Genomic DNA, 24,273 nt, shown 5'->3' with positions numbered 1-24,273 from the left:
GTGGTCGTCCCTTGCCTGTCTCTCTGGCTGGAGCAGTGCGTGGCCACCTGGATGCTGTCACATCTCAATCTCTGGTCAGCAGCTGCCACTTGGAGGGCATCATTCTCTTGCTCGTGACCGTCCCTGAAGCTGGGGGGTTGGGTGATATGGAGCCGGTTGCCTCGGAGGCCTCCCACCTGTTTAGGTCCTGAGCACTTGTGTTTCCTTCTTCCTTAGAGTCTGTCTCCTGGGAAATGGTACTTACAGAGATTGAAGAGTTTAATGCATCTCTCACTTCCTCTCTCTTCTGAGAGGAAGCAGCAGAAGCTGTGGTTGGCAGGGGCTCCCAGAGATGCCTGGGTGAAGGAGGTGGAGGTGGCGTGGAGCCTCAGCCAGTTTGGAAAGCACGGTGACCCGAGCCCGTGCTGCAGCAGCGGGTGTCAAATTCTGCCATTCAGACACGCCATTAGTGTGCACGCTGCCACATAGGAATCGGTGACACGAAAGGCACAGCCGTCCCTACCCTCCTGGTGCTTAGAAACGAAGAGCTCTAATGAGCCATAAGAGCTGAAAGCAGAGAGATGGAGGGCAGGCCACATCCGTGCAGGCTGGTGGCATACCTTGGAGGAGGCTGACCCACTTCTTTTGGAGGGAAAGGGCCTTGTGGGTCAGCTCACTGAAATACCACTGAAATTAGCCACTGCTGCCCGCACGTGTCCCCTTTGTCCTCACCCCTCCCGCATTGCTCTTGGAGCAGCACGGCCTGTCAACACAGCCTCAATGGCTACTCTCTGCTTCTCTTTCTCCCTTGGGGCATCCTCAGTTCCTTCACCCAGTGGACTTTTTAGGACCATAATCCACCCTGATTCCAGCAGTCCTCTTTTTTTTTTTTTTTTTTAACTGTGTTGGGTCTTCGTTTCTGTGTGAGGGCTTTCTCTAGTTGTGGCAAACGGGGGCCACTCTTCATCGCGATGCGCGGGCCTCTTACTATCGCGGCCTCTCTTGTTGCGAAGCGCAGGCTCAGTAGTTGTGGCTCACGGGCCCAGCTGCTCCGTGGCATGTGGGATCCTCCCAGACCAGGGCTCGAACCTGTGTCCCCTGCATTAGCAGGCAGATTCTCAACCGCTGCGCCACCAGGGAAGCCCCCAGCAGTCCTCTTAAAAGAGATAGGCAAGGACAGCCTGAGCGCGAGCATAGGTGGGCACGTCTCACTCTGAACCTCCCTTTCTTCCTGGCTTTTTGGCTGCGTTGTGAGTTATTTAGCCAACAATAGATGTTTGCGTATTTTTTTTTAGAGCTTGTATTTATTAACAGCCTGCAAAGGGGCAGAGTGGGAGATTTATACTGAAAGCACAGTGAGTTAAAAGGGACAATTAGAGGAGCAGAAAGAGATATCAAGTGGAGAGCTGTAAAGGATATTTTAACGTGCAAAGGTTCTTGAGAAATTTTCCAGGTAGACAGAAGGTAAAAGAAAATTGGCCCATTACAAACTGAGAGTGGGGAATTGGTGACATGGGATGGAATAACAGCTGATGGGCTAAACTCTTACTTAGGCCAGAGAGCCAGGCTGGGAGGAGGTGAGTCAGAATGCAACCACAGTTGGGTCAAGAGGCTGAACGGTAGATGTTGGCCAGGACCCCATCAAAAGGTACACTCACCCCTGGTCCATATAAGAAGGTACACAAAGAAAGGCTGGCATCCTCCAGGTCAGTGTTGAGTAGGGCCCTGAGGAGCTGGGTCCCAGAGGTGGGGTCCAGCCAGGGGCTGGTGGGGACAGTCTGGGTGGTGAAAATACAAGGGAAGATTTGCTGGGAGCTGCCGAGACCCTGAGGCTCCCAGCTGGCTCCAGTGAGCCCTCCCAGCAAATCTGTTCTCTCTGACCCCCTGCCCTGCAGCTTGTCCTCCAGGAGGACTTCCTGGCTCCCCCAGCCCCCACAAACTTGCCAACAGGCCTTCTGGAGCCCCCATTTGCCATGGTGGCAGAGCGCTGAGTGATTAGTTAGGTGACAAGTAAACAGTTGCTAAATGGGATTCTTGGTTCCCTGGTAATGAACAGCCCCAGCAGGAGAGAAAAAAGGGAGATGCAGTCTGGGGGAGTTCTGATGGTCTGCCAGGGCGGGCACATGTGGAGATGCCCAAGGGGGTGTCTGGGCAGCCCCTTGGAAGCAAGGAGAAGGGTTGTGGGTTGATCCCTTCATGGATGGGAAAGAAGGGAGCGTAGGAGACAAAACGGCTGTGGGATACTGTCCGTGCTTGGAAGCAGCAGGTGTCTGGGAATGGGACTCTAGCCCAGGCAGATTTCCAGGGAGCGCTCCAACTTGCTGGCACGGGGGAAGGATCTGGCTGAGCAGAAGAGGCAAGTTTCGATGATGAAATCCACTGTTGGGGAACGTTGGCAAGCATGCCACGGGTGGGGGCCACGTGCTCGGAGAGGGACTGGGGGTTCGGGGTAGGGAAGAGGACCCCAAGGTGGGGGGCTCACACCTCCACTTTCAGAGTAGGATCCAAGTCCCCGAGCAGGATTCCTGGGCCTTCCGCTTGCCAGGCTCACCTCCCACACATCCCCAAACAGCATTCCCAGTCCTCAGCTCACAGTTGTTTGCAGATACCCCAAACATGGTGCCATTGCATGCCTCCAGCCCTCTGCCTGTAATACTCCCCACACTCTTCTCTGGCTGCCTCCTCATCCTCTGAGACCCTTCAGCATGTCACCTCCTCCTGGAAGCCCTCCCTGACTGCCCCCACCCTGGCCAAGTTTCTCATGGTAGTTGGGGGGTGAGCTAACAGAGACACCAATCCCACCCTGGTTTCACCAATCCCATACTTGCTTCCACATCTAGGCTCTGAGCTCCTTTCAGGAGAGCCACGTCTTCTCACTTTTAGGTCCCCAGAGCCTGGGCCGATGGCTCGCACATGCAGACCCTTGTTCAACGCTCGTTGAATGAAGGGTAGGGAGCCAGCCAAGCTCTGGGGCCTGGGGAGGAACTTGTGGAGAGGAATGCTGAGAGCACTGGTGGTCACCCAGCCCCTCCTGAAGGCCACTTCCCCAGAGAGGAGGGCTGTGTGGCTGGAGGTGAGAGAGGAAGATGAGGAGATGGCTGCCTCTCGGGGCCTAGGGGAAGTGTTGAGCAAAGATGGCAAAGGGGCCGGCCCCACCACAGAGGGGTGGGGGATGGCCTCAGCCTCTGGGAGGAGGATAGGGCTCCTGAGGCAGGAACCCACACCTCCCTGCCCTGAACCACCTAGGAGGGATGCTGGGTCTGGTGAGTTGAAAGGCCTTAGCTTAACTCCCGACCTGTGAACTTGCTCTGATGTTTCAGACAATGCTGTCATTGTGCCTGTGTAGCATATGAGCTGCTGAGTGACAAGTGATGTCATCCACAATAGAGCTTTCATTCCCTCTACCTCTTAGAGGAGCAAGCTGCTAAAATACACCTGGCGTCTGGGCCCTTCTGCCTTGCCTCTAATAACAGTCGGCAACCAGAGACGGTGCTGCGCTTGACAGAAGCGGATCATTTATCAAACATCAGCATTTCTGTACTGACATCTCACTTCCATACTACAGGACTTTCTAAGTCTTTTTTTTTTAATTTAATAAAGTGCTTGGACTCTTGATTTTCCTGCTGAAGGCTGTGCTGTTTAAAGTTGGAAATGAAATCAACAACATAACAACATCCTTGGGTTCTAAAGGGACAGCTAGGCCCTGGCACCGGCCTGGGTAAGAGCAGGCAGACCACTGGGGTCAAACGCAGGCCAAAGACAATTTGTTCTGCCGTCACCGGACTCCCTTTAGTGTACATTTCCAGCCTTGTACTGAGGAGGCTTTGTCCAGGCCTGGAAACAGCCTCTTTCCTCTACCTGGGGAACCCTCTCCTGTCTCCAAAGCCAGAGAAGCGGGTGTAGCCTCCAGACCCCATCCACGTCCACTGCTACATGGGTCGGGCCCCAGCTTCCTGGAATCCCCTCTGGGCCCTAGGAACCGGCAGGTCCCTTCCAGCCGCCCCCGAGCCCCCTTAAGAATCAATAGCTCAGCTGCTGCTGTGAAGCTCTTGGGAACAGGCCAGGAATGATCCAGGGCCAGACCGCTCTGGGGACAGCCACAGAGATGGTGCTGACCCAGTCCAGCCAGCGTGTGGGAAGTGAGTCATGTCCTGTGCTGGTGAGGGAAGAACCATGGAACCGAGAATGTGTGTGTGTGTTCGCGCACACACACGTGTCCCAGTGAGTCAGTGTGCCCCTGCTCCAAACAGCTCCTCCCACCAACAAACGTGCTTGTGTCCTCAGATCTGCACCCAGCCAGGCTCGCCCACCCCATAAAAGCCCAGGATCTGCCATGCCTTCAGGAATTCGGGGTTGGGAAATGAGAAACAGGGTTCTTGTCCAAGAGAATTTTTTTTATTATTATTTTTCTCTCTTAATTGGATTCAGTGTTTCTCACTCCTGACACACATTCTCTCTGGTGGGGAATTTGGGTTTGTGCAAAGCCAAAAAGGATTGTGCCCGCACGGATACCAGCCGGCAGCATGGCTGACTTTGACTTGAGCTCCTCTCCCCTGTCTGAGCCTGCGTGCTCCGTTCCCTGCACGTCCCCACTCCTGACCCCTGAGCCTGGCCACCCCCTGACCTCTGCCCGTCCCCGGGGCAACTTCAGAGGGTCCAGGAGGGACGGGGCCTCCGTAATGCAGAAGTGCCTGAGATGGTTCTTGAAATGCCCTCTTTGTTCCCCTTCTGCTAAGGCCACCTGATGCTTTCCCTCCTGCCGCCCTACACAGGACCCTTGCTGGGATGCCCATCAAAGAGCCTCAAGGAAAAATTCAGCAGCTGAGCTGCACTGGAGGCCTGGGCTCATGCCCAGAGCATCCCTGGCCCGTCCAGACTGTGGCTGGCAAAACACTAGGCTGACGACACTGCCCAGCCTGTTGGACTAACACTGTGGATACTGCCTCGCCCGCCGGCCTAAGAAACCCAAAGCCCCTTCCTTCCCCTCCTCCTTCCAGCCCATCCCCAGGGCCTAGCCTCCCGATGTCCAACAAGCTGCTTCTGCCTTCTCACCCTGATGCCAACAGCTGCTATGTTGGGAGTGATTGGGTGCTCCGGGGTGGCAGACGGGCTTGTGCTGCATATAAAAACATGGTGATGCTCCAAGTATCTAAGAATATTGGTCCCCTGAAGTGATTCTTGCTGCCTCCCCTTCTCCCTGACAACACCCCCCCACCCACTGCCCCTTTGCCCCAGGCCCTGGCAAGCCCAGGTTACATGGGGACTACTGTTGCCAGGTTGGGATTCTAGACAAAAATCCTAGAACTCCTTTCTTGCTAGAAATCACCAATACAATCCTTAGTTCAGCAGATATAGTTTTCCGTACAGTTTATAAACATGACAAGACATACAGTTTGGTAAGGGAGTAGGGCGACGGTCTGTGCATTTGTGTGTATATATATATACGTAGAGGGTGTGTGTGTGTGTGTGTATATATATATATAAAGTGGACATAGTTATAAAACTGCACCTCCTGTGAGAACCTCATTGCACACGATGAAGTTCTAAATTTCAGCCTCTGATGATCTTTCCTTTGGTAATTGGTTCTTGGAGCCCAGCAGCTGGGCCTGGGTCTGCCAGGGTTGCCTGAGATATCAGGAATGAGAGGCGTTACCCCCGAGGGAGGGACTGAAGGTGGCACATGGTTGGATTCAGGGCAGGGTGACTAAGTGGCCTCAGGCAAGAGCCAAAATGCCACCTGCTCATGTGCTCCCAAATAGCTGTGGACCCAGCTTCTTTGGTGACCCTTGTCTGTTCTCTGAGTCCTGCTTCCTCCGGAAGTGGCGGGAGCCCTTCAGACCTCTCCAAATGACCAGGATTCCACAGAGCCCAGCTCCCGTGGGGCACTGTCCCATCGTTGCTAATGAAGGATTTGCTCTGCGGCTTTAACTGCCTTGCTGGGTGGATGCTGTCCATAGGTGCTCGGCCGGGGGCTGGCTGGGACAGCTGGGTGGGATGAACTAATCCCCTCCCGCTTGGGGCTGTACACTTTGGGTTTATAATCCACCGGGCAGGGCCCAGACAGCGGCTGAAGCCTCTACCAGCCTTTGCCTGAAACCCAGCAGATCCTCCACTTGTAAAAAAAGAAAAGAAATCCTGTTCCTTGGTGGACATGTGGCAGTGCTGGGTGCTGGTGCCCTGCGTCCTCAGCGAAGAGTGACCACCAGCCCCAGTATCCAGGTCAGGAGCGAGGCCCTCAGGGAACTGCCCAAGGAGGCCTGCTGCACCCCGCTGGGGGCACGGATGGGGGTCCTGCGGGCACACTTGCCCTTCCTCTTGGGCCGTGCCGTGGGCATGATGTCAAAGCTGAACTTGTGCTGGTAGTCAGGGGCATAGTCCTGCAGCTCGTGGGCCTGCTTCCGGGTGCCCGCCTTCGAGATCTGGTTGCGATTCCTGTGGCTGGTGCAGTTCTTGCCCAGCTTCTTGTAGCCCGACCGAGAGCCGGGCAGATGGCCGTGCGGGTGGTCCTTGTCCCTGGCGGGGCCACGGGGTGGGTGGTGCTCCTTGCGGGTGGCCCTGTCGGTGGTGGTGAGCGTGTGCGACTTGATCTGGTGCGGGGACGCCGGCCCCGTGCAGTTCCGGAAGTCCTCGGCCCTCAGCAGCTTCAGGTCCTGGCCATGCAGAGGCTCGGGGGACACGCAAGGGACAGCGGAGCTGGAGCCACGGAACCTTTGCAGCCATTCCCACAGGGAGCGCGCCCGGCAGCCACAGTCCCAGGCGTTGCCGTTGAGGCGGAGGAACTCCAGGGCTCCCAGGGGTGCCAGGCAGTCGCCCGGCAGCTCGGAGAGACTGTTGTTGAAGAGGAAGAGGGTGGTCAGCCTGCGGAGGTCGTGGAAAGCCCTGTGATGGACCCACTGCAGCTGGTTCTCGTGCAGCAGCAGCCGGTCCAGGTTCACCAGGCCCCGGAAGGTGTCCTGGCCTAGGCTCCACAGCTTGTTGCCATGGAGAAACAGGTGGCTGAGGTTGACCAGGTCCACAAAGATGTCGTCCTGGAGGTACTCGATGTGGTTGTCCTGCAGGTAGAGGTACTGCAGGCTGTGCAGGCCGCCGAAGATGCCGGCCGGCAGGGCACTGAGCCCACACTTATAGAGGTAGAGGGCATGGAGCTTCACCAGGCCCTGGAAGGTCTCGGGCGCCAGCGTCCGCAGCTGCCGGTTGTCGCCGAGGTCCAGCTCCTCCAGGTGCACGAAGCCCTGGAAGGTGTTGGGGTCGATGAAGGTGATGTTGTTGGAGTAGATCCACAGGGTGACCATGGAGGGGCTGAAGTGGCCCTGCTGGAGGAGGGTGATGCGGTTGTTCTGCAGGAAGACGCGCTCGCTGTCCTCCGGGATGCCCTCGGGGATGGCGACGAAGTTGTGCGCCTGGCAGCTGACCGTCATGGGTGCGGGGTAGCACACGCAGTCCCGCGGGCAGCCGCCGCCCAGGGGCAGCTCCCCGGCCAGCAGCAGCAGCAGCAGTTCCACACAGCACCCTGGCGGGGAGAGAGAGCACAGCCAGGTCAGGGGCTGCCCGGGAGGTGGGAGACACTCTGGGTGCCGGGCTCGATGGGCACGTGACCCTCCTAGGCCGCTGGGGCTCTGTCCTCGTCTTTGCTGCACTCAGCGGTCTGGGGTCATAGCCCCCCGAGGTCCTGGCTCTTGATGGCTCCCCACGTTCTGGTGCCCCACCTCTACTGGGGGTTCTATCCCAGCCTGGGCTATGAGATGGGTTGGGGTAGAGGCTCTGATCCCCCGGCACCCGGCATACTTCCTTAGCCCCACCCAGCAAACCCCTAGCCCCGCCCATAGCTTCTGAGCCCCACCCCCTTAGGCTCTGTCAGCCCTGGTAGGATTGGGGTCACAACCCACGGACGCAGCAGCTAGCTTCGGGTTCCTGTCCAAGCTCTGCCACTTACTTGCTTTGATCTGCCTGAACAGATAGTGGTGCAAAGTCCTGTTCTAACAAAGTAAATATCTCGTATGGATTCCTGAAGAGTCTTTTTATTTAAATTATTCCCAATAACAAAGCATGCATGCATGACATCAAAGTTTATCTTGAAAGATTTCTCATTTACAGTGCCTTCCACGTCCTCATGTATGCATTACCCCCTGTGCCTCAGTTTCCTCATTTCTAAATAGTAATAGTTGTCCCTCACAAAGGACGTGTGTGTGTGTGATGGACTGGGGGAGGCACCAGGGCTGATGGTTCTGGGGTCCAAGGAGCAGCCAGAATGAGGCTGCCCCCCACTGGGGTCTGCCTTCCAGCCCCTCCCCTCTCCCTGCCTCGCTGGAGATCCCAGGCTGTGGCTGCCAATCAGGCCCTGCCTAGCGATTGTCCCGAGCATTTCCTCTGTAGCTTCCCTCTAATTGCGCAATAATTAGGCATTTGTTAATGGATCCTTAAAATAATTTATTTTCGATGTGTCCAGCCCGTGGTTGGATAATAGCCCCGTGCTCATTATCGGAGCAGCCTCTTTATGCATGATCATCATTACCTGCCTTTCTCCAGGGTCGCAGCTGCCCCAGGCAGCCTGGCAGGTGTGCCAGTGCTGGGGGGACGGGCTCCAGGCCTGTAGACCCCCACCCTGCAAGGCCGGGCAGCCATCTCGTCTCTGCCCGGGTTGGCATCCCGATCCTTCCCTTCTAGCTTGGCCAGCCAGGCCTCTGGGGAGAGCCAAGGGCCTGAGACAGTGCGGCTGATTCTTCCTGCTGCCAGCTGTGCCCAGAGCATGTTCAACGAGAGAACCAGCCCTCCTGGCCACTCTCGGGCCAGCCCCGCTCCCAGCCTCAGGCCGGCCGCCACCCCAGCCGTCTGCCTGGGCTCAGGTGGCCCTCACCACGACTGCCACTCCCTCTTTCCTCACAGAAACGGCATCATAAAAAAGTGACAGCTCCCAGCTGTTGGGAGTTACGGGCTCCCAGAGAGTAACAGCTGCTTCCCGTCCCCCTGTAATCACCTGGCTTTGACCGAACGTTGCCAACACATAAAAATCATCGCACATGATTCGGTTTTTGCATAATTGTGTTTGGTTGCGATTTCAGAGCAGTTATGACCTGGGCAGTGGTGGCGGTGACAGAGCAGCTGTGAGGTCCCTTTCTGGGCTGGGCCACGCTCTGTGTGGCCCCTGCCCTGCTTCAGTCACTGAAACCATTGGACAGTCTGCAGGCCAGGCCCCGGGCGGGGACCTCCTCAGCCTCAGTTTCCCCCTGTGTAACAAGAGTCGGAGATGGTCGCTATGCCAGCGCTCCCCGCGTGGAGTCTGACCTCCAGTCCGCCACTGCTCTCCTAGGTCTGGCCAGGGGGCCCCGGGCCCGCAGGAGGAGACAGGACAGTGAGGACCCTCTAGGAGCCTGGGCCCCAAACCCCAGCCGACTCTCGGGGAGCCTGCCCACTGCCTTGAGTCTCCAACACCCAGGCTGGGAGGCGGGCCCAGCGCACAGCGGCTGCCCATTCAGAGCCTGCCCCTCCCTGTCCGCTGGCTCAGCTCTGCTCTGCTCCTCGGCCCTGCCCAGGCTGCCCCCAGGGAGGTGCCCCCAGCCTGCCACTCTGAGGGAGCCCAGGGTGCCCCTCCTAGCTCAAGGGTGTTCAGGGTGCTCACTGTGCTGCAGGGGACAGGGCTGGGGCCATTCGTGGGAACCACAGGGCCACAGCAGACCCCACCCCCTGGGGTCCTGCAAAGACAAGGCATTCCCTTCCCTTAAGTCAGGCAGGGAGAGCCGCTCACGTGGCAGGCTCAGCGCTAACACCGCCGACATCTGTGCGGCTTATAGAGTTTACAAAGCGCTTCTGCTCTCACCCCTCTGATCCGCAGAACTACCCTGCCTGGTGGGGGCTGCGGGACTTTTTCTGCCCCCTGACCTGGGGTGGGGCAGACAGCCCATCTGCCTGCTGCTGTGGATCGTCTCTGTAAGGCCCCGGGGGGGATTCTCTGAAGCGGTCCCCAGAGAGGCGGGGCGGGGGGGGGGGGGGGGGGGGGGGGAGGGGCTCCACAAAGAGCCACACCCCTCCCTCAGGCAGGTGCCCTCAGGGGTGCTGGGGCACAGGGGAAAACAGGCGAAGACCATGGTTTGGGTAAAAGCCAACTGTACAAAAATCTAGGCGTGGGCTTAGCAGCTGGCGTATGAACACACTTTGGCAGGTGGGAGGGGTCAGATATCGGGGGCGGGGGCGGGTGGTGTAAAGGTGGCACCCAGGACAGGAGCCACTGTGCTGTTGTTCCTCTGAGAGGGGCCCAGGAGAAGGCAGGGACCCCAGCCAATGCTTAGAGCTGCTCTCCATCCTCCAGTACCGTCCAGATGCCAGGGGACCTGGGCCAGGGGAACCGCCCTTGCAGGTACCCCTGCCCCCTCCCACTGGGCACTGGGGTGGGTCTCACCTGAGTCTGCTTCTCCACTCTGGAAGCTGGTCCCATCTTCAAGGCCGGCCCTGGACCAGCTCTCCCAGCCAATCCCACCTGCCTCTGGCACCCCTGCCTGAGCCAGCGGGTGCCCTGGCCATGGATCATCACCCTGCCCGTTTCTTCCCAGGCAGGCTCTGCACTGCATCGCCACGGTTCCTCCTGTGCCCCCCGTGCCCCCTCTGTGTTGCCCATGGGAGCCCCGACCTGCTGATTGCTGTACTAACAATGACATCGGTGCCTTTGCTGTGCATTTTAAGATTGCAAGTTAGCAGGAATAAAAGTCTCCATGGAGGAGCCTTGCACTTCCTCTCATCAGCCTCCTTGCCCCCTTCTGGGGGGGCAAGGGGGTTGCTCTGCCTGATGGGGGCTGAAGAAAGCAAGGCAGGGACTCAAACTCCGGACTTCTCAGGTTCTCCTCCGCCGCCCCCTCCTCCCCCTACTCCCCCCACTCCTCCAGGGGCATCCACCTGTCTGCTCAGCGGCTCCCAGACCTCCTGGCCTCCCACACGAGCTCACACACATCTCTGCAGCCTCATTCATTCCCTCCTCCGTTCAACACTTGCTGCCAGAGTCCTGGAGTATCCTGAGTGCCGGGGTGGGGAGGGGCCTGGGATGAACTTGGCAGGTCCTCGTGGACTACCAGAAGGGGGTCTCCATACCAGGCAGTCCAGCAGGTACCAGGCCCAGAGCAGGCACCTAGGCGTGTGCATGGGGAAGGCACCTGCTGCCTTGTGCCACCTCCTCCACAAAGTCCTCTTGCTCCCCTGCCAGCACAAAGGATGTGCAGGAAAAGAGAGCAGGTACTGTTTTCATGTCCTCCTTCCTACAAACCCCCAAACCCCTCATCTGCTGAGCAGGGACCTGTGGGGGCCGGGGTGAGTAGCCTGTGCATGGGCGGGCCCCTCACCCAGTCCACTCAGCAGCCCATTCATAAGATAGGGGCTGGACCTGGTGGGATGTGTGGAAAGGGCATCCCAGGCAGAGGGCACAGCATGTGCAAAGGTACTGAGGTGGGGAAGCAGGTGGCAGGCCCTCTCTCAGCCTCTAAGTAACCAGAGCTCCCTAAGATGCTGTAACTACAGCTCAGCTGGGTGAGGGACATCCAGGGCTGGGGAGGCCAGACAGCTCCCTACTGGGACCAGAACTGACAGGGCCCCTGCTCCTGTCCCAGGCCAGATGGCCAGCGTGGCAGGGGTCCTGTAGCTTCCCCGCCCCGGAAGCAGGAAGGGAGCTAACCAAAGAGGACCCAGCCCTGAGTACCAGGTTCTTTACATGGGATCCTCATGACACCCCACGGGTGCCGCACCATTTCACAGAGAAGGAAATGAGTCACAGAGGGGAGTGGCCGACCAAGGCCACACAGCTGGTGAGCAGGGCAGGTGGGGCAGCCTCATCTGAGGGCTGGTCAGTCCTCCCCGGCCTCAAGGTCTTGGGCCTCACCCAGACCTGAGTCTGGTGCCTGCCCCTCCCTACGCCTGTGCAGGGACAGCACGATGGGTTGGCATCCCCAGGAGCCCCCAGGCAGCTCCGTGGGGCTCTCTGAGGCTTGGAGACTGGTCAGCCATGTGGCCAGTCCTTCTGCCTCTGCAGCCTGCCCTCCCCCTGCCCTGGGCTCGGCTCCTGGCCCACCTGCTGCCCCAGCCTTGCCAGATGCTCCTCTCTAATCTAATGGGATGACTCTGCTGGCTGGATAACAGCCTCAGGCCAGGCCAGCTGTGCTCACAGAGCGACTGGCGCCTCAGGCCACTCAGCACTGTCTCTTCGTGCCACACCCAAGCACAGGCCACTTCCCGGAGACAAGGAAGCCAGCCAGGGCAGAGCTGGGCTTTCCTCCTCCTCTGGTCCTCTCAGTGCTAGGCGTGTCCTGCTCCAGCGTATGTGTGTGCTGTCCCCTCTTGGCCGGAGCACTTCCCAGGATACCTGCAGGGCACCTCATCATTCAGGTCCCTCCTCATGTCACCTTCTCAGTGAGGCCTTCCCCAGCAGCCTATTTTATTTTATTTTTATTTTTATTTTGGCCATGCCGCTCGGCTTGTGGGATCTTAGTTCCCTGATCAGGAATTGAACTCGAGTCCTCAGCAGTGGAAGCGCGGAGTCATAACCACTGGACCGCCAGGGAATTCTCCCCAGCAGCCTATTTTATTTATTTATTTATTTATTTTGCAGTACGCGGGCCTCTCACTGCTGTGGCCTCTCCCGTTGCGGAGCACAGGCTCCGGACGCACAGGCTCAGCGGCCATGGCTCACAGGCCCAGCCGCTCCGCGGCATGTGGGATCTTCCCGGACCGGGGCACGAACCTGTGTCCCCTGCATCGGCAGGCGGGCTCTCAACCACTGCGCTACCAGGGAAGCCCCCAGCAGCCTATTTTAAATGGCTCCTTCTTTGTTTTACTTTTCCCCGTAACATTCATTCTCTCCTAATAAATTCACCTCATTTATTTATTTATCTTGTTTATTTTCTGTCTCCCCTCACTGAGTGGGCAGCTCCATGAGGACAATGGTTTTGTCTGGTGTGTTCCCTGCTGTCCCCCCCAGGGCCTAGAACAGTGCCTGGCATACAGTAGGTGCTCAAGAAGAAAACCCTAGGCCCGGAGCCTGGCTCATAGTAGGTGCTCAATAAACATAATGGTTCTTATTAGTACAGAGGCCTCTGGGGTGACAGTAGAGACTCAGCCTTGGCTCTCTCCCAAGGGACCCTTGGCCAGCAGAGAGGTGACAGGTGGTGAGGAGGGCTCTGGGAGGGAAGATACACACCAGGCCTGCCTGGGGCCTGGGGCAGGTGACCAGAGCAGGTTTGCCTGAGACTCAGGGGTGTTCCCAGGACACAGGATTTTTAGTGCTAATATCTGAAAGTCCCAAACAAATGTTAGTCACCCTACCTGGGGACCAGGACTGTGCCCTAGCCCCCCAAAAACCTCTGGCCACAGGATGGGGAGGGAATAAACAGGCAGGCATGAAGCGTGAGTGTTCTCCAGACACCCACAGCTCAGGCCCTGTGCCTGCAGCCCGGGCCCTAGACAGAGCCTGTGTGTGTGGATGTGGATCTGTGCACATCTATCTACGTGTGTTTTATCTATGTGTGTGTACATGGCCATGTGCACGTCTCTGAATACATGCACGTGCATATGTCAGCACACACTTGTGTCTGGAGACCATCAAGGGGGCTGGCCGCCCAATGCTTTCACCCTGAGCATCCCGAGCTCCACCCTGGAGAGGGGTCAGGGCCCTCTTCCGAGGAGAGGCACACCCGTCCTTGACATCCCCGTCTTATCTCAGCACCCACTCTGGCTTTGCCTATAGCTCCCCCTCTCCTCCTGACACGCTGAATTATGTACCCACTCCAAGCCCCTCCTGCATACCAGGATCAGCCTCAGCTGGGAAGTGGGCGGCCCCTTGTTGGAATAACCTTTCAGCTTTCATCTGCTGCGGCTGGTCCCCCGAGCAGGCCTGGCCAGGAACGCCGTGCTAATTGGGTTGCCGAGCTCTCAGGGGGCCTTGTTGGAGCAAACTTGGGCTCCCCTATCCTTTGCCTACCCGTATCTACCACCTCCTCGCTTCGGGGGTCCCTGCATGGGCAGGGGAGGTGGGGGGACACCAGAGGCCGGCACAGGCAGCTCTGTATCCATGAACTGCCGGGGCCTGGGACCAGCCTCAGTGGGAGCGCGTATCAGCTGGACAAGCTCAGGCAGGTCACTAAAGCTCCGCAGCCTCAGTTTCTTAGCCCGGGAACGGGGAGTCAGAGCATCCGCCTTCTTGGGTGTCGGCAGCACTCAGTGAGGCTGTGCCTTGAACCGGTACCAGGTTCAGCTGCAGGGGAGGTGCTTCCAAGGCTGATGACTGCGTTACAGCTACTGCATCAAAGGGAGCTGCTGTACCCCCTCCCCCGTGGACCCTGGCTTTTGCCCCACCCACCCTGGTGCTCCCAGACCCCAGAGGCTTGGCAGAGGGACCTGATAGATCAGATACCGAGTCAGAGCTCAAGCTCAAGTTCAAGTTCCCTGCCAGGCCGTGGCTGCCCCAGGGCTTAGCAGGTGTGGACGGGGTCTTGACCCTTGTACGTGGCCCTCTCTCCCAGTCCATCCCCCCACACCTGGAGCTGCCAGCTCTCTGCACAAAGCCCAGGGCATGTGAGCTCTACCTTCACCTCGTGAAGCTCCCCTGGGGCTCATAATATGTGTCCACTGTTACTCAAATTTGCTTCTCAGTTTGGGGGCCCCAGAGCCCGGGCTGTGGCAGCCCAGACTCCAAGGCTGAGGGTGAGGGCCTCTGAGAGCCAGACCTTCCCGGAGCTTTTGAGAAGGTTCTGGGCTCTGCCTCCTCCCTGTGGAACCAACTGTCCCTCCCCTCAAACCCCAGAAACCTGTGGGCCCACCTGCAACCAGACAGGACCACTGACACCCAAGTGGTATCTACGTTGTAATCAGTGGGGCTGGGAACCTCTGTGGGGTTGGGGCAGTCCTCAGGGGCAAGTATCTATTGAGATGCCTGCTTAGGGAGTCCCTGAGGGGGGTGTGAGGGAGAGGGAGTGGTGGGCAGTGCTCTACCAATCCCTGAAGGCTCTGGCATCAGGTGACACAAAACAGAAGACGGGACCCAGCCTTTGAGAAGCAGGTGAGGCACTCTTCACCAGGAGCCCTTGTTCTGAGCCCCCGGAATAGCTGCCCCTTCCATGCTGTCTGTGAAAGGGCTTCAGAGCTCACATCCAGGGTATCGATCATCCCCGTTCTGAATCTCTCCCCTAGTTCTTTCATTCATGTGAGAAACAGCTCCGTGCTTGGTGCTACAACAGTAAGGGACATGGCTCCTTCCCTCGTGGAGCCTACATTCTAGGGGGAGACGATTTAAACAACCACACAAGCCCAAATTGACACAGGGTTGTGGGCACTGGGGACACAGGAGGGGGTTAAGAGTGAGACGAATGGAGGGCCTCTCTGAGCAGTGACACTTGAGTTGAAACCTAAAGGTTAAGAAGGAGCTGAGGGACAGCTTCGCAGGCAGTGGGAACAGCAGGTGCAAAGGCCCTGGGGCAGGACTGACTGGGTGTGGATGAGGGAGAGGGGCATGAGATGTGGTCAGAAAGGCAGGAGGCAGGCCTTGCAGGGCTTTAAAAGCCTCAATCAAGAGGCTGGATCTGGGAATTCCCTGGCAGTCCAGTGGTTAGGGCTCCACACTTCCACTGCAGGCGTGGGTTCGATCCCTGGTTGGGGAACTAAGATCCCGCGTGCCATGTGGCACGGCCAAACAACAAGAAAAACAGTTTGGATCTGATTCTGTGTCTGGCAGGAAGACAATGAAGAGCCTGAAGTAGGAGCAACTTGATCGGATTTGGGTGCACTGCTTTTGGAGCATGGATTTGTGGGAGCAAGAAGGGAGGCCTATGGCTGTCATCCATGAGAGATGTGGGTGGTCCAGAAGGGGGAGGGGCCATGGAGACAGAGAGCAGTGGACAGATTGAGAAACATCTGGGATGTAGAAATGACAGGACATACGGATGGACCAGTGCGAGGGAGACGGGGTGGGTACAGAGGATAAGGGTACAGTAAGATGGGAGGAGCCTAGGGAAACAGGTGTAGGGGCCAACAAGAGCTCCGCTTAGGACGTACAAAGTCCTAAGCCTTATAGAGATGATTAGTTGGAAGCTGGATGTTCAAAACTGGAGCCCCGAAGTGAGAAGAACACTTGGCATAGGGATGGTATTTAAATCTGTGGGAATAGATGAGGTCACCTCTGAGAGTCAAGAAAGAAGATAGAGGCGGGACTTCCCTGGGGGTCCAGTGGTTAAGACTCCACGCTTCCGATGCAGGGGGCCTAGGTTCAATCCCTGGTAGAGGAATTTCCGTGTGACACACGGCGCGGCCAAAAAAAAAGAGAGAGAGAGAGAGAGAGAGAGAGAAGATAGAGGATTGAGGCCTCTGGCAACACAGTGATTGTGAAGGCACGTAAAGGAGAAGGAACGGGCGACGCGGTCAGAGGAAAGCCGGGAAGCGTGGTGGGACCGAAGCCAAGAGCGTTTCCAGAGGAGGGAGGAATCAGCTGTGATGAGAGTGGCTGAGAGTTTACAGGAGGACTGAGGAGTGTCCAGTTGATCTGGCAACATGGGGGGAATCGGTGATGCTGGAAAGTTCATTTCTGGTAGAAAGGTAGGGGCAGAAGGCTTGCTGGAGTGGGATGAAGAGTCAATGGGAGGCGAGGAGGGGAGATAGCACCGTATCAGTCAGGACAGGCTAGGGCACGCTGATGGGACAAGGGACCCAGCGTCTCCACGGCTCACAACAACAAAGACTGGGTTCTCGCTAAGGCGGGGCAGCTGAGGCTCTGCTCGGGGACCCAGGTGGAGAGCTCAGTCTCCACCCAGAACACTGCCGGTCTCGTGGCAGAGGGGACAGAGGACGTGGCCAGTGACTAGCTTTCGAGGCTTTCGTTTCCAGCGATGCACATCACTTGGGCTCATGCTTCGCTGGTCAAAGTCACTCACAGGGCCCAGCCTGTCATCAGTGGGATAGGAAACAACACTCCCAGGGGACTCAGGGAACAACATCTGTGAGCACCCAGAGGCCACTCACTGGGGGAAGCTTGGCTGTGAAGGGAGCAGAGAGACTGGGCAGGACCTGGAGGGGCGTGGGGTCCAGGGAGGTTGTTTGTTTTTTAAGATGGAAGAAACTAGAATCTGTTTGCATGTTCCTGGGGATGATCCAGGAGGAAAGAGAGAGAAAAACTGATGCATTAGGAGTGAGAGGGCCAAAGAGACAAAGATCCAGCGCTCCAAGGGAACACCTGCCGCGCTGTAACAGGACGGAAGATGGTATGTGCAGAAGAGACGATGAGTTAGCCTCCGAGGGCTTCTCTTCTCTCCAGGAGGTAAGTGGGGGTCATCAGCTGAGAGCGAAGGTAGGGAAGAGGGTGGGAGTTTGAGGAGGAAGAAGACAGAATGAAACAGGCTCTCTGTGTGATAGGAAATCAAGCCACCCCGGTCACAGGAGAGGTCTGTGGAGACAATGAAACAGAAAGTGTCTGCACACCCACTGCCCCAGCCCCTGCCCAAGTTCTCCTTGCCTCTAGCTGGACAGTTGGGGCTGTCTGGCCCCTCCAATGAAGCCTGCTCACGTCACTCCCCTGCTGACAGTACATTAGCTCAGTAAATATTTACTCCACCCCTTTTCCTCTGGCCAGGCACCATGTCAGGAGGGCTCTGGGGACAAAAGACCCAGTTCCCGGCCTCCGTGAGCTGACAGTCTCCCCAGATACCTTCAGGATAGTACGTTGTGGACATCTGTCACTCCTTCCAGTCACCCAGCCACTAAACCCGCTTCCTGTACTTGGGAGATCTCCCAGTTTCTGTAAATAAGGCCTTCCCTCCTTGTGGAAGCTGAAAAGGTCCATCCCTCACTTTCCCAGCCTCCCTTGCAGCTCCGGCAGGGCCCAGCGCCTGGGCTCTGCCCCCTCGACACAGCTACCCTAGACTTCTGAGCTAGGAGTTAGTAAGGCAGATAAGCAGGGGCCCAAGCAGGATCCACACTTGCCGGGATGGCAGCAGTGGCAGAGCCAGCGGGGGCAGGGACTGTGGCGGGAACATTGGAGGTGCCCGCTGGAGGTGTCTTTGCTTCAGTTGGGACATTGTTCCTGCCTGTGGAGTCCCCAACCCTCTGGGAGGTTCTGTGAATGACCCAGTATCTTTTAAATAAATTTGCCTTTTATTTAAATTAGCCAAGGCAGATGTCTGTTGCTTGCAAATAAGAATTCTCACAAATGTGAAGTCCCTCCAGCTGAGCATGGCTCCCAAGCCCATCCATGGTCTGGCCCTGCTCTCCTGATTCCCACTCTCCCCAACTCACTCCCCTCTCCCTGCCGTCTTGTGGCAGCAGCACCCTAAGTTCCCTGGGGGTGGGGTGGGGGGACCACCCCTCCCTCATTGCAGGTGATTTAGGAGGCAGGGCAATGAACCCTGGCTCAGCCAATTAGACGCCTCCTCAGGAATTTGAACCTGAACATGAAGCAGAGTGATTCGACTGTTTCACCCTGGTGGGGCTGTCCTGAGGACACTGCCCCAGGAGTTCTTTCCACTAAGACCCCCAGGGCCACCTTGGTCCCTGCCCTCCCCAGAGCTGGGCTGTTCAGCTTCTCCTTTGGGTCCCATTTCCTTTCTGCAGAGGTCCATCTAACACCCTTCTTCTTGGCTATCAGGATCCACATTGTCTTCAGCTCTCAGGCAGCCTCACGCTCTAGAGGAGCCAGGCTTCTCCCCAGCCCAGGAAGTGGGACTTTATTCCTCTTCTCCACTGTCAGTGATTGGTTTAGACAGGAGCATGTGACTCCATTCTGACCAATAAGACACAAAGAGAATCTGCTGAGAGACTTCTGGGAAAATTTGTCCTCCTCTTCAAAAGAAACACAAGGAAGGGATGTTTTCTTTTCCTGCCTCTGAGTGTGGCTGGGTGAGGATGAAATGCATGGTGCCTTGGCAAAGACTACGGAGCACCAAGATGGAGAGAACCTGGGTCCATCATGACCTTGTGGAACCAATGAGTCCACCAATCCTGGGATCTGCAAACTTCTTGGTATATGACATATTAAATCCTCTTCTTGTTGGGCTTTCAATTACTTACAGCCAAAGTGTCCTAACTAACATACCTTCCAATGAGTTCCTCTTCTGCTTTAGTCAGCCAGACTAGATTTCTCCAGCTTGCAACCAAAGAAGTGTACCTTATGTACCTGGTAACCGCATGACTTGGTGGCTCACGCAGGACCTGCTCCAGGAAGCCTCCACAAACCCTACCTTCTGTGTTTTTGTGGGTTTTTTTCAACTTTATTGAGACCTAACTGCCCAATAAAATTGTAATATATTTGAAGCATACATCATAATTATGTGTGTGTTTATATATGTGTTATATACAAACATAAATTATATATAAAACAATATATATAATTTCATGAGAGCATCTAAGTTTACTCTCTTAAAAATTTTAATTACACAACATAGCATGTCAACTCTATTAGTCATGTTACATTTTAGATCCTCAGACTTTATTCATCTTATAGCTGAAAGTTTGTACTTTCAGACCAACTTCTATTTGTCCCACCCCCAGGGAGTAGAAATACATTGGCCAGACCCTACCTTCTGGGTTAGACCGTCCACCCTCCTCGGTGCTTTCCCTCTCACTGCACTCCCCACTCAAGTCACCTGGCTTCACCACCAGAGGTGTGGAACTACTGGGGTGTCCAATTGGGGCCTGGTGCATGGAGCTTATCTGTGCATAACTGGTGAGTGAATGAATGAATGATTTAGCTGATGTAATTCTAGCCAAAAGCAAGGAAACCAGGTGCTTTAGTCAGCTGAGATGGCTTGTAGTGGGTAAACATATACAATATATAATATACAGTAAGTTTTAGCAGCTGGAGGACCCCAGGGTAGGGACCTCATGCAGAGGATAACTGAGTTTACCAGGCATTTCAGGTCTCACCTCACAAACCTTGCTCTCTTGACCCTTTTGCAGAATCTGTCTTGATTGGCTACTTTAGACACTTGGCAGGGAAAGCTTCAAATGGATCTGTGTGTTAAACTGAGCAGCAGACTCAGACGTGTTAACTTTCACATTTGCTCTACCTTATATATGCTTGCCTTTACTATTTAATAAAAAAAATAAATCATGCAAAAAAAAAAAAAAATACCCTGCCAAGTTTAGCTGAGAATCTCAGGTCCCAGGCCTTGAACTACTTCCTCCTCTCTGTTGGTATGGCCCCGTACTTTCTTCAGGGGCCCTAGTCTGGCCAGCCACCAGCACATGCCAGCCTCTGACCCTTATCCAGAGAGCTTTAGCCCAGGTAGCATGGGCTTCCCAGTGTCCCCAAACCCTATTTTCCACCACAACGTTTTTCTTTAAAGTCACTCTTGATCATTTGTTTTAATTTTAAAGTAATACTTGCTAATTGTGGAAAATGTGAAAAGCATAGAACTAAAAAGGAAAAATCACCACAATCCCATTACCCTTGACAACCATCCACAGTGCCTCGCTGTACCTTCTTATGAGACTTCCTTCATTTATGTAGGGATATATAAAATGTAAATAAAAATTTTATTTAAAGCAATAAAATTGGGATCATGCTATATAAGCAGCTCTGTATCCTCCCTTTTCCGCTTAACTTATTCATTCATTCAGCAGATCTCCAGGTGCCTCCATCTGTGAGGTTCTGCTCTAAGGCAGCCACAGGGAGCCCAGCAGACAGACTGACCCCATCCTCCAAGAGAATACGGTCTGATGGGGAAACAGACACTCGTCAAACGGCCACATCCATATATAAGCACAGCCTGTAAGGAGGAGTACAGGGAGAGAGATCCAGGGAGCCGGGAGAACTGTGGAGGCTCCCCTAGCTGGTGGGGGTGAGAGGGCTGGGAGTTTAAAGATTGAGAAGGACTCCAGTGGGATGGCTGAGGATTCCAGACAGAGGAAACAGCATGTGCTGAGGGCCTGAGGCCAGAGACAACACACAGTTAAGTGACAAAAGAAGGTGTGGTAACAGGTATGGTTTTTAGAGACTGCTAGTATCCTAGTGTATGGAGAGAAGATAATTTATTTATCTGTGAAACATTTAGATTGTTTTTCATTTTTCACTGTTTTAAATTATCATGGCAAAACTGATAAAATCAGTTGCCTCCTGGGAGGTTCTCCTGGAAGCTTAGGGACTAGGTGAGGGGAACTTCACCTGTATACCTGTCAGGAACTTTCGATTCATTACCGTGTGAATGTACCTATAGATTCTTTTAAGAAGTAGTTAAATTAAAACCAAATGATGTTGGAATGAACATCTTTATGCATAAAGCTTTATCCAAATTTTTCACTCTTTCCCTTAATCAGAGATTCACTGTCCAAGTCCTCTTGACACAAGATGATAAGTCACCTTCCAGAAAGGTTAACCCATAGAGCCTTAAGTTCTGCACCCAGAAAGTCACCACCCATGGGGTCTTTCAGAGACTTGACACTTTCCTTTCTTTGTCTTCCCAACTAGGTTGTGAGCTACTCAAGAGACAAAAGCTGTGCGTCTCATACGAAGAGGAGACCTCTGGGGTGGGGAAGCAAAGGAGATTAACGTGTGTTGAATCCCTCCTGTGTGCCAGACGTTCCATCCTGGGGGCATCCACATACACGCATCGGATGTTCTCCCCAAATTATCATGAAGGTATTCATATCCCTATTTTACAGGTGGGAAAAATAAGGCTCAACAAAGTGTAGTGATTCACCCAAGACGGTGCAGCCAGGATCCAGACCAACATGGATATGGCATCCAGTGATGGTGGGAGAGCTCTCTCTCCTTTGAGGCCGCTGCCCCCTCAGGGACCCTCCCCCACCACAAAAGGCAGATACCCCACCTCCCAGAAACTGTGTCCTTGCTCCCTGGACAACAACTTCAGCCCTGCCCCTGTCTTCATTATTTATTTCCTCTCCTTGAGCTTCAGACTCATGAGGCTGGGGAAATGGACAAGGCAGATGGGGAAGGAAGGGGAAATTCTGTGTAATACCATCGTCTGTATCACAAAACTTGTCTTAAGTGCCCGCCCCGGGGATTTCCTGGAGCTGGTGCAACAGAGGTGGGGCTGAAGGTCAGGTTAAATTGGACTAGTAACCCCAGGGGGATGCTTGAAAGGGGGTAGCTAAAGAAAGCATTTCCGGAACGCCAGGCGGCTGAGGCAGGCAGTAGGCAGCAGTCGTAGGCAGTCGGCTGGCCAGCCGACCAGGTCAAACCTACGTAGTAGGGCTTAGTGGTGACGGGCCTGGGTTCACACATCCTCCCCCGGAAACCTGAAATCTTGCATTTTTCCCCCAATAATGAGTTGGTATAAAAATGGATCCTGAACAAAATTGTCTGCAGTTTTCAAATTTCAAACTGCATTAGTCAAAATATATCAAATTTCCGTGTACTGACTTACCACCTGCTCAAAATCGGATCCTTTTTCAGCTGGAATATATTGAAATATGAATCACCTCCTGAGAGGAAAAGGGGAGAAGAAGTGGAAGGAAGCCCTCCTCAAAATGTGCCAGTGGGGCTTCCCTGGTGGCGCAGTGGTTGAGAGTCCGCCTGCCGATGCAGGGGACGCAGGTTCGTGCCCCGGTCCGGGAGGATCCCACATGCCGCGGAGCGGCTGGGCCCGTGAGCCATGGCCGCTGAGCCTGCGCGTCCGGAGCCTGTGCTCCGCAACGGGAGAGGCCACAGCAGTGAGAGGCCCGCGTACCGCAAAAAAAAAAAAAAAAAAAAAATGTGCCAGTGGGCGAACCGGAATCCTGTGCTCCTTGGGCTCCCCAGCCTCCCCCGGCCTCCCTGCGACAATGGCTCCCTGGTGGCCCATGCCCCTCAGCCATTTCCCCTTGATAAATACCTGGTTTCTAGCTCGAACCCCTATGCTCTGGGCAATCTATGCCTCATAGTGCAGAACATGCTCATTTCAAGTCCTCCAGCCTTTAAATAAGCACCTAATATGTGCTGGGCGCTCAGACTCACAGGGAGGCCGACCTCTAATCACACCGCTAAATCCTAAGGTAACTCCTTTGTCCTCATCTATTCATCCTCTTAGCAGCACTGGATGGTGTTGGCCCTCCCTCCTGGAAACACTTCCTTCACTTCAGAGATAGGGCTCAGCTGTTTTTTTCTCCTGCCTTACTGGCTGCTTTTCTTGGTCTGCTGTGCTGGGGGCTCTTCCTCGGCTTGATCTCTACATAGCCTGATTCCCCAGGCACAGCCCTGCGATCTTCTCTCTTCCATGCCATACCAATCCCCGGGGTGGGGTCACCCAGGGCCAGGTTTTAAATACCATCTCCACGGGGTGGGTGTGGGTGTGGGTGGGGGTGGTGAAGATCAGACGGTTGTCTCGGTCCTGAACTCCAGACGAGCCCATCCAATGGCCCACCTGACATTGCCTCATGGGTATCTAACAAGCTGCTCAAACTCTGTGTGCCCTAAAGGTGTTGCCCACGCAGGCTTCCTCATCTCAGTAAAACGCCAACTCCATCCTTTTAGTTGCTCAAGTTGAAAAGGTAAATGGCATTCTCCATTCTTCCCTTTCCCTCATTTTCTTTTCCTTTAATCCGTCAAGTCCCGTTGGTTCTACCTTCAAAATAAATCCTAAATCTGTTCTCATCACTCCATCCCCATGGCCCGCACCCTGTCCCAGGTCACCATCATCTCTCCTCTGGACCACAGCAGTGTCTTCCCCATCTGATCTCCCTGCTTTTATTTCGGTCCCATCACCACCCACGGCCCACACAGCCACGGGATCTTTAAAAATGGTAAGTGCTGTCTTGTTCCTTTCCTGCTTGAAAACTTCCAGTGGCTCCCCCACTGCACTAGAATAAAATGCAAACTTCTTACCAACCCATAACATCCTCATGACCGGCCCCCATCGCCTCCCCCACCCTCTACCATTTTCCCCACACTGGCCTTTCTGTTCCTAGACCACAGCAAGCTCATTCTTGCCTTGGCTGTTTTGTTTGGTTTTATGGGAAAATACACAGAACATAAAATGTACCATTTGAGCCATTTTATTTTTGTTGTTGGTGGTCGTGGTAGTTTGGTTTTTTGGGGCCGCACTGCATGGCATGCGGAATCTTAGTTCCAGGGATCGAACCCATGCCCTACAGTGGAAGCACGGAGTCCTAACCACCAGGACCACCAGGGAATTCCCAATTTGAGCCATTTTAACGTGTACGATTCAGTGGCATTTAGTACCTTTGCAATGTTGTGCAACCATCACTACTATCTAGTTCTAGAACATTTTCATCATCTCAAAGGGAAACCCCGTACCCATCAGCCGTCATACCCATCTGCCTCCCCCCAATCCAGCCCCTGGCAATCAGCAATCTGCTTTCCATCTCTCTGGATTCACTCATCCT

General features: G+C 55.1%; 1 protein-coding gene across 1 annotated transcript in view; it reads right to left on the bottom strand.

Annotated features, from left to right (window-relative positions):
• Window positions 1–6,164: 6,164 nt before the first annotated feature.
• RTN4RL1 (reticulon 4 receptor like 1) overlaps window positions 6,165–24,273 on the bottom strand; it is a 30,146-nt gene continuing 12,037 nt past the window's right edge. The window contains exons 3-4 of the mRNA XM_029212915.1: window positions 8,581–8,660; window positions 6,165–7,523 (exon numbers count right to left, since the gene is read on the bottom strand). Coding sequence (XP_029068748.1) covers window positions 6,165–7,523; window positions 8,581–8,660 — 1,439 coding nt within the window. The remainder of the gene's footprint in view (window positions 7,524–8,580; window positions 8,661–24,273) is intronic.

This window comes from Monodon monoceros, unplaced genomic scaffold, assembly GCF_005190385.1.
Source record: "Monodon monoceros isolate NGI ecotype Baffin Bay Population unplaced genomic scaffold, NGI_Narwhal_1 Super_Scaffold_9, whole genome shotgun sequence".
Taxonomy (NCBI): domain Eukaryota; kingdom Metazoa; phylum Chordata; class Mammalia; order Artiodactyla; family Monodontidae; genus Monodon; species Monodon monoceros.
The sequence above is the reverse complement of the archived record's forward strand: the minus strand, read 5'-3'. Positions and strand labels throughout refer to the sequence as shown.